General features: G+C 41.1%; 1 protein-coding gene across 3 annotated transcripts in view; it reads left to right on the forward strand.

The window, feature by feature from the left end:
• Window positions 1-10,431, forward strand: part of DYNC1I1 (dynein cytoplasmic 1 intermediate chain 1) — a 189,191-nt gene extending 178,760 nt beyond the window's left edge. For all 3 annotated transcript variants that reach the window (XM_034061953.1, XM_034061959.1, XM_034061957.1), the window contains one exon: window positions 9,464-10,431. In XM_034061953.1, the coding sequence (XP_033917844.1) occupies window positions 9,464-9,574 (111 nt within the window). In that variant the 3' untranslated portion in view covers window positions 9,575-10,431. The remainder of the gene's footprint in view (window positions 1-9,463) is intronic.

The raw sequence follows: 10,431 nt of genomic DNA on the forward strand, positions 1-10,431 counted from the left end.
GATCTAAGGAAGCAAAAGTAACCTACATTTCAATTTTCAGTTATCTCTTTCAAGATGACTGGTAATTATTATTTTATCCTCTGTAGTCAATATCAAGTGCAGCAATAGTACACATTAATTGAGGGAAGGTTAATGTGTTTGATAGCTCGGACATCATTTTTTCTGGTTAATTGAGGAGAGCCTGAGCCAACTCTGATATTATAGGTGGAACTGTAACACTGTCTACAATTTAAGATACTTTCAACTTCCTTGTTTTCTTTTCCATATGTCCCATCAAGTTTTAATCCTCAGGCTGAAGTTTCCATTACTGGTGTTTGCTTCCAGAACAGGTTTTGTTCTTTCTTACTTTTTTCTTTTTTTCCTTTAAAGATTAAAGACAATATCATAACACAAAATGAGTAACATGCTCAAATTGAGGGAGTTAGCCTCAACTCTGAAATTTCCTATCTTTGAAGTGTTACAGTCTGCAATCTTAATGTTCTGTTAACATGCATTTGTGTGTCATGCATGTGTAATTTATGGACTACATTTTGGTCTGTTCTCTTGTTAGACTGGCATCAAGATGACTGCTGCAGACAAAGAGGACTAAGTTTAGAAAAGAATTAATGGGCATTCAAATGCTTGAGTTCCTATGTAGGCCATTTATACAGTGTATCTTTGCACATTACTTATAAATTATTAAAATAACACCATTGTTTGCTTGGTATTCAAAACATAATTTACCATCAAATGTGTAACAATTCAGCAGCTACTGTTCTCCTTAGGAGAAAAAGTCAAAGTTTGCTGAAAATGGATTCAGTTTCTGTTTGAGATTAAGAGGTTTTTTTTTGTCATATAAGCTAATATTTTGTCTTCTTTTTACTATGGCAGCACTAGTTAAATCAGACCCTGCTGGTGAATTGCAAAGAAATAAATCACAACAGACATTAATCTAGATGAGGGCTAAGTAATTAACTTCATAGAAGGGTGGTGTATACTGTGTCTGTGACACTAGACTGACTGCTGTGCGTAGAATAAATGCAGTATTTAGGCTGCCTATGGTATTCCACCCCTTCAATTAAGTAAACAAATATATATAGAGCTACTCTGGAGTGTATCCTTTGTGGTCTAAACACTGTATCTTATTAAAATCATCTGCATGCAGTATGTGGGGTTTGAGTTCCTGCCAGTGGTTTCATCCATTGTTCACAGTGATGCTCGGCTCTCCCAAGAGTTAAATACAGTGGTACTATAGTTATGTGGAAAGGGTGCTCTTGGTTACTTTGGTGGCCATTTCGTTGCATATTACCTCCCACTTTGTTTCCATCCATGTGTGTGGCATAGGGTGTTGCCTGGAAAAATACAGGCTTTTTCAGGAAAAAAAATCCATATAGGTTGAGAAAAATATCAAAGGCGGTCTGTAATTGATTCTGGGGGGCAAGACCAGAGCCAGAATAGGTGCATGCCTGCCTGCTTTGTGTGTGCATATCAAGATACTTAATATTTACATTTACCTATCTGTTTTCACCTCAGTGATAGTGATAAGACATCTGTTGCACTCCAGAAGATAGGATCAGTGGCTTAAAGCAGAACTGTATTTCTTGGTTTTCACTTGCAAGTATTACAGTCCTCATTCTGCAAGTGCTCTTTTTCACCCAGAAAATGAGACTGGTTGTCTGTTCTACTTCTGAGAGAACATTGAGCTGAAGTAGTTATGTTTTATCATAATTAAAAATATTTATATCTACAATGTCATTAGTGCATTCAGATGTTAATCCATTGCACAAAGTATTTGCAGCAGATTTCAATACAGTGCTTAATTTTTGAGGGTGATATGGACAATATAGGTTGACAAAACTTCTGCTTAGAGAAAATAGCTAAAATGAAATTTGCCTGAAGCTACATTTATTTGATGATGCTGTTAAATTGAAAGAATATAAAAATGGCGATAAACCACATACACAAATAACTTGGTGTGAAGTCTGAGATTTTAGTCATTAGTTTACCAGACTTGCTGTTTCCTACAAACTCAAGTTAATCTGTATATTTCCTAAGCTCTAATTAGCTATCTCTTCAAAGAGTGTTTGTCTTGCCCTTCTCGAAAGCAACAGAGTATTTTAGAGATTAAGGGAATATCAATTTTCATACAGTTTTTCTTTTCCCTGCTGGATATAAAGCTTTTTTTACAAATACAGCTGTGCTGAAGCGGAGACAAGTAAACATGATTGTCTAAAATAAGATCAGCCTTTGCCTCTTAACAGCAACAGACCCAAATGCAGCTAATAGAAGGTGTGCATTAATCAGAAAGTTTCTGATCATAGGAGCATGGTGAGTAGCTTTAGAAACCCATCAGCTTAGGTCAGAACAAGGTTTTCTATATACAAAAATAAGAAAGCATTCTGCTTCTTCGAAATGTTTGAAAGAGCCACAGGTTTTTGAATGGGGAACTGCTGTCACCCCTAGAGCGTATCTTGGACCACCATGCAGGCTCGTCTGCAGCCATCTAATTGAAAACAGTGTGTGCCAGCACAGTTGCGTAGGCCAACTGCAGACCACATACTCCGGCAGCTCATTCCAAGTCGTGGTGTAACGGTTCATTTTCAGATTCTCTTTTTACACCTGTGTCCATGGGACATGTGTGTTAGAAGCGATTATAGACCCTTCTGGTTGGAAAAATTCACCCTTCTCAACAGCCCCTCGGTCAGAGACGGCACTGAGGAGGTTCTTCCCATGGCTGGCTTTGCTTTGAAACATCTGAAATCTAGGTGAAGATGAGGAAAAAAAGTGATTATTTACCTGGTGTTTGGGATTACACAATGCTTTCACCAGGCATCAGTGCTGCAGGTTATGAACTGGTGCCAGGTAGAGTGGCCTCTGAGGTACAGTCACTGAAAGGAAACACAATAGGCTGAATGTGGATGAGTCCAGAGGAGGGCCACGAAGGTGATCCGAGAGCTGGAGCACCTCTCCCATGGAGACAGGCTGAGAGTTGGGCTTGGTATCCTGGAGAAAAGAAGGCTTCAGGGAGACCTTGTGACAGCCTCCCAGTATCTAAAGGGGACCTACAAGAAATCTGGAGAGGATTTTTTTCAACAACAGGACAAGGGGGAATGGCTTTAAACTGAAACAGGGTAGATTTAGATTTGACATTAGGAAAACGCTTTTCCCTGTGAGGGTGGTGAGGCACTGGACCAGGTTGCTCAGAGAAGTGGCAGCTCCATCCCTGGCAGTGTTCAAGGCTGGACAGGCTTTGAGCAACCTGTTCTAGTGGAAGGTGTCCCTGCCCATGGCAGGGGGCTGGAACTGGATGAGCTTTAAGGTCACTTCCAACCCAAACCAGTCTGTGATTCTACGACTGTGCTTGCTTTGAGCCTATGGGACATTCATTCTTCCAAAGTGAAGGCTGCTGCTGAAATTGCATTTATCTCCTTCTCAAGAATGCCCAGCCCTCAGAGTAGAGCTGTGCTAGAGAAGAGCATGGAGGGATGAAGGCAGGAAGAGTTTGTTCACTTCCATCCCAAAGATTTACAGGCTCCAGGGAAGGCGAGCAGCCAGGAATAAAGTGGAATATCCTCAATGAATAATTCATTTGCTGGAAAGTGGTTTTCAGGGAAACTGAAGCTATACAGAGATTTGGACAAATTGAGCTGAAACACTCTCAGCCATAAAAAAGATGGATAGGAGGGGAATATACAAAAATCTTGAAATACATTGTAATATGTCATTTCAACCTTCTGGATAGATTCCTTTAAAAGGCACATTCAAAGCTTTTGGATTTTTTTCTCAATTCTTTATTTTTCCTTCCTTTTTTTCTTTTTTCAGTAGACCTAACTTAAAAGAGCAAATGTTACCAGGAGGTATTAAGTGATCTGAAAATCATACATTTATCATGAAGATAAATTTATGTTGATTTATGTCTTCAGGCATTGGTTTTTGTTGCTTTTTCTGCGTGCTTGGAGAGCCCACCACAAGCAGACACAACTGTCAGCATCAAGAATTGTCTGATCAGAGCGCCTCCTTTTCATGAGTTCTTTCTTGCAGTTTTAAGAATAGCAGTGTTCAGTGCAGTTGCTAACAGCACAGTTTGTGGGAAAACATGGGAAATAGTGTGTATTTGTAAGATCTCTGGTGTATGGATTGGAATCTCTGGACACAGAGGAAATCTGTGCCTAGACAAGAAGATGGAGGAGGCTGCTCCTGGTGAAACTCCCCTTCACGCTGCTGCCTGTGGCTGGCCTGGTAAGCCTTGGGGCAGTGGGCTCTTCTCTCTTAGCAGATACACATAAACCTTCTCCTTGGTCAGTACAAGCATCAAGGGGGGCACATGTTTGTGCTTCAGGGCTGGAAAGCTAACAGGTAAGTGAAGTGCTTGGCCAGAGTGATCACCCAGGAAACAGAGAAGCTTCAGAAGGTTCAGAAATCCAAGGGCTCTGTGGTGGAACCACAAGATATAATCTTATCACTACTTAAATTGTGTAGAATTGTGACACATCAACAGGACAAAGCCAAGTGGAAGCTCAGGAAGATCCTAGCAGTCATTTCTGTTGGGTCTGGTGGTTTTCTTTATCTACAGTGGCAAATAGGCACAAGTTGGAACAATCTTACCTTAAAACTTCACAAGCCCTGTTCCTTCAAAGTCTGCTGTAACCCCATGACTGAAAAATGAACCAGATGACCTACTGTGGTTGACCTATGCCACACAGCTAGACAAATCCCTTCTTTTCAAATCCAAATGTTGTTTAGATCCTCTCCAGTCTTGAAAGTACAGCTCAATACATTATCACCCAAAACAGAAGAGGGTGAGAATGTTACTACGGGCAAGTGGCTTCTAGCTGGCCAGGAACCAGCTACCTCTAGCAGATAGGAAGGAGAAGAACAAGGGGACAAAGAGATCTCAGCTCCTAATTTACAATCCTTTTGCTGTTGCATCCCATTGTCTCAGTTTTTAGGCCCTTTGTATTCTCTTCTGTTCAATCAAACATTGCCTCCCCTTGGTATATGCATGTAGACGGTGGACTGGGGAAGCACAGGCTGGGAAAGATTAGCGTATGTGTAATGTCTTTTATCTATAATAAGATTAACTGATAACTGTAATGCCTTGCAGGAATAGGCAGAAATCTATTTCATGTTACTATCTGAGGCTGCTCTGCGCTTGTTGACATTATTAATCCACCTCTCTAGTGCCTATTAATTGTGGTTGATGTGTATCCCCCCTTTTGTGCAGCACACAGCCAGTCGCAGTCTTGGGGCTCAGCTAAACCCATTTTGCCTGGGGTTCTGAAGGCTGCTGGCTGGACAGTGCTGCCCAAGGGGGCTTCCCTTTCCAGCCACTTTACTTGTGCTGCACTTTTCTGTCAGGAGGCGTGCGCTGGTGAGTTACCTTTTCTTATCCAAAATCTGTTTATAAGATCATAGTAATGGAGGTCGTGGGAAAAATGATTCTGAGAGTTTGCATCACGTAAATCATTTTTTTAATAAGCAAGAAAAAGGGCTTGTGAGCTAGGTAAAATCTCACAGATGTCTAGTATTTAGTATGTTACATGCCTTTGCTATTTGTGTACATTACTGATCATGCAGGAGGCCCTTACAGATAATGGGTGATTTTTGAGCAATATTTTATGAAAGTGAATTATGGGAGAAGATCTAAAAGGATGATATCAAGAAAACTTTTATTATTATTGGGTTTCTTGAGAAAGAGGAGACCCCAGTTGTCCTGACTTAAATGTATTCCCCAGTTAACAATGGATGACCATTCTAACATCTGGAGAAGATGTTTTTCTATGCTAAATTCTCACTCCTGTAACCAGCTGAGCATGTGTAACTTTACAAGCTGAAGCAGGTTTCTGTGGATGCGTAAACTTGTAGTCACACTTGCAGGTCAGCAGCTTGCAAACTGAACTCTTTTGATATTTTAAAAGCCAGACAGAAGACAAAAGTACCCTTCTTCCAACAGCTTAACAGACAAAGTTTAGCTGAAGTCACCACCTTGCTTTGATAATACTGGTTCTCCCCATTAGAATTGCTATCTGATGCAACCTAAATGTTCCATGGTATTTAATTTAAAGCAGTGTGAGTAATTCAGTCAATTAATTAGATGTGGGTAGCACTTACCTTCCATTGTCAAGGGATCAAAGGAGAACACAATAGCATTTATTGTCTTGTTGGACTCCATACCTTAGTGTCAGTTTATTCAAATAACCTTCTGACCCAAATGTTACTGCAAGTTATTACATCAACTTATTACGCTTTGGTGAACGTTTCTAACCTGCATCAAGATCGTGACTGCTGGAGCTCCACAGGTGCTGCTTTATGGTGTCTGGAAGTGGACAGAAAAATGGCAAAAACGTTGAACAGATGAGGAACATCCGGATAACACTAAACCTCTGCCCTTCCTCTATGAAGTGTCCCTTGGCTGCTTCCATCCCTGCCCTACTATTCACAGAAAAAACTTGTGTGGGGAAGCTGAAAGGGAGATTGCACAGGCAGAGCCAGGCCTCCAGCATGTGGGGGTATCCGTGTGCCCGGCTGAAGGAACTCTAACGGAAAATGACTGGAAGGGGAGCATTAATTCAGAGAATTTGAATTGGAGTTGGTGGATACTTTTGTTTTTATTTGAGGCCTTTTGCTGTATAACTGTTGTAGTACTAGGGCCTTCACAGGAAGAAGGGGAGGGGGAATAAAGCTCAGTTTTTCCTTTGACTTCATTATTGCCAAGGTTTCCCTCTGCTTCTCTGAGGAATTTCCATTAGAGAGGTTTATTCTACTAACAGTCTATTAGCAGGATTGGCCCCTCATTGAAAGCATGATGCAGTCCATGAGATTAAATAAGGTAAAATCAGATGAAATTCTAAAGAATTAAATCATGTGTGGGCACTGAATGTTTTCATATCTGTGCTGAAGGTATTCACTTCAATTATTAATTGGTTTGTGAACTGAGTCAATAAAAACCAGGCCTTGCTAGCTCTGTCAGCTGACAATAATGCCCTTAATGCATGCATTTGTGGGGAGACTATTCAAGTTTGAAATACCATTTATTTTAATAGGCTGGACCTTGATTTTATTTGTCTGTGTCCATGCTGTGGAGTAAAGGAAATGAAATTATCTCAGTGTCACAAATTTACTTCATTTTTTTCTTTAGAATGACATACTGCTTCTTTAGCTATTTAATACAATGTAATGCAGTTTAGGGCTTTAAAAGACAAGGAGAAATGAACCTTCAATAAATTCTTTGCCTAGGATGTTGTTGCACTTTAGTGATTTTAAAGTCATTAAAATCACTTATTTCACTACTTGAAATAAGTGAATATCATTTTATGTTTCTATTCTAGAGCTTGATTAACAATAGTGCTGTAGATATAGCAACAAAAAAAATCTTTTAGGACACAAGCAATAGTAACAGGGAAATTGCAATACAGTTGGTTTTGGTTGTGTCTGTGATAGAAGGATCTCTGTGCTGCCCCTTAAGGTAATGTACAGTAGCTTGTGTAGGTGTGTGGCTATCCGAAAACCTGTGCTACGGGTACGTGCGTGTTGGTGCACCGACCTCCAGTCTGGTGTTACATTTCCTTCTGCTGAAGGTTTTTGAGAGAACTGAGCTGTCGTTCAGATAAAGGGCACAACAGATCCACATCAGCGCATGTGAGTGTGAGAGGCAGCTGTCCCAATGTTTTACTCCTCAAAGTCTGGTCTCTGTTCCTGGGAAAAGTAAAGGATCAAAATGCAGCAGCGACACTCGTTGTGGGGGGCTGAGATGGCTTTCACACAGGTTGCATTTCTCAGTCTGTAGCCTCAGTAAGTGCTGAACTATGTTATATTCAGTATTCCAACAGGCAAAACCCCAAACTTGTTATACCTCAGCCCTTCATAATGTAACCGAGTCACTGATAAATGCACTGTACATGGGAAGCTTGAAGTGTGCTACATTCCCCAAAATATTGGACGTAGAGGTAAAACCAGGTACAAAATAGTTGAAAAACTGTTCGATGCCATTGAAATTTGGAGGAGATGTTTAGATCCAATATTATGAATTCCTGTCCATATAATTAACACTGGACTTGGAGCAGTGAGCATGGAGCTTTCACACGTGGTTAACACTGGGCATATGTGCAGGCTCTTTCCCCAGCTGGGCTTGCTAGTTCATGTAATGAATCCTCCTCTTGGTCTCCAGTTACATGTATCACTGTGGAGATGGAAGGAGAGGAGAATATGCACTGTATTCCAGTACAGTGTACCATACAGCCTTGTGTGCAGCTCTAACCTGCTAGTGCCAAAGGGACATAGGCAGCCAGCCATCTGCATTGCATTTTGGCAGTGTTTTAAAAGAAGTAAGTCAGTAAGGCTGGATATCAGGTACCACAAACTGGATTAGCTAAAGTCATGCTCACTGTTCAGTCTAAAGGCATTCATTTGCTAATTTATTATCTGCCCTGTAGTTACCAAACAGTTGCCTTCTTCAGTACCAAGCACTGCACAATATATTGGAACAGCTATTTTTTCATACTGTATTCAGGACATGATGACAGGGCTTCAGTGGGGCAGTAAAAATGGGCATCATTCATCTGGGTGCTTGTTGCTGTTTTCTGGAATCTGAGTTAATGAAAACAAACTTTGAGAAAACTGCCTTTTTTTTTTCTTTTTTGGTTTGTTTTAATGATCTGAATCCCAGCTTGCTTTATCTTCCAGAAATTGCAGTATTGAATCCAGCTGGAAATGACTGCAGTACTATTTTGCCATAGCACTAAAGCATTTTGTCTGGAAGTTTAGCTATTTATATTACACATCCCTCTTGAAGCCTAATGTTCAAGAGCTCTTCATTAGAAACATCAGTGGTATTAAATGGAAATGGATTTTGCATGATGATATAAAAAATCAGACCAGTAATGCAGTACCCAGTTGGTATAACATTTCCGCTGTAATGCATTCTTGTAATTGTTAATTCCTTCCCATAGAGGAGGGTAACTAAAATAACATATTTATTTATTTTACTAGTAAGAACTTTCATGTACTTCAGGAAAACAGTTTCAATACAGAGCTGTAAAAGCTGTTACCTTCTGCACCTTGACCTTGGTCCTGCAAACAATTACACTTGGGCACAGCCTCGCTGACTTCAAATGGCCAGCTCACATTTGAAGGTTAAACAGACGGGTGTATGCTTGTAGAGATCAAGGCCTCACCTTAAATCTGAAATACTTTAACCAAGAGGCAGGTTTTGCAACAGCACGCCAGAGAGAAACTTTGCTTCAAAATCAAGCAGATGATAGAGCTTTTTTGTGCAGCACTGATGCAGAAGCTCCTGGCTGGTGCTGAATTGGAAGCTGCCGGGTTTATCCTGGAGCTGGGTTTGGGAGGCCCATGCCTGTCCCTCACCAAGCACAACCACACTGACTGCAGTAGGAGCCCTGCTCATGGAGGTGCCTCAGTTTGGGGCTGGGGAGATGCTGAGCAGCCTCCCCATGTACCCTAATTCCCTGTGGTCTCTCCTCAGCTGGCTGTCCCACACAATGATGAGTGGACCCGCTTCGCCCGGACCCTGGTGGAGATCCGTGCCAACCGGGCAGACAGCGAGGAGGAAGGCGCAGTGGAGCTGTCTGCCTAGAGGAGGACAAGGAGCAGCGTCCGCCACCACCAGAACAGCAGCTTCCCCCCGCTGAGTACACCGGTGTTCAGTGTCAGAGTCAGTCCTGCTGTGGCTTTCGATGCCAGTGTCTGTGCCAGTATTGCTCAAAGCATTCCGTATTAATCACACTGCTTTACACGAGGCTGAAAATATCCAGAGCATTTTCATACTTTATATTTCTGTCTGAAAAGTAAGAAAGAAAAGACAAATCAACCCTTTATGGGTTTAGTTGTTGCCTTTTAACTACTTAGTAGCTGTATTTAATAGCTAGGAACCCCTGGTTAAACTTGTGCTCACATTGCCCTTCTGGCATAGTCCTATTAAATCCATATGAAGCCAGATATGATTATGTGCAGATGTGGTGTGCTTCACTGTATGGGACTGGGCCAAAGACTTTAGATGTGGTGTTTCACATGGTGACTTACATTATGAATGGATGTACTATGCGAAAGTTGCTGCTCCTTATTTATTGCGGTGTGCTGCATGGAACATATTTATTTGAAAGCATTAAAATAAATGATCCTAAAGCATGTGCGTAATGAGAGAACTGCATTGTCTGTGTGCTGCTGTAGAGGTTACGTTAAAGTCCACATAACAATTACAGTACATCAGTTGTGCTTAAGATGTAAGATCTATAAAGGTTGGCTTGAGTGGATGGAATGAGTTTCCTTTCCTTTTTTTTCTTTCAAGATGCCTATTATTTCTAGGCACTTTAACTATATTTCAAATACAGTTGGTCACTGATACTTGTCATGCAAGTTAACACTAACAGTCTGACAAAGGGTTGTGGTTCCCAAGTATGACACTAGTATTGCCAATAAAATGTATGGAGCCCA

Source organism: Melopsittacus undulatus, chromosome 1, assembly GCF_012275295.1.
Source record: "Melopsittacus undulatus isolate bMelUnd1 chromosome 1, bMelUnd1.mat.Z, whole genome shotgun sequence".
NCBI classification, from domain to species: Eukaryota; Metazoa; Chordata; class Aves; order Psittaciformes; family Psittaculidae; genus Melopsittacus; species Melopsittacus undulatus.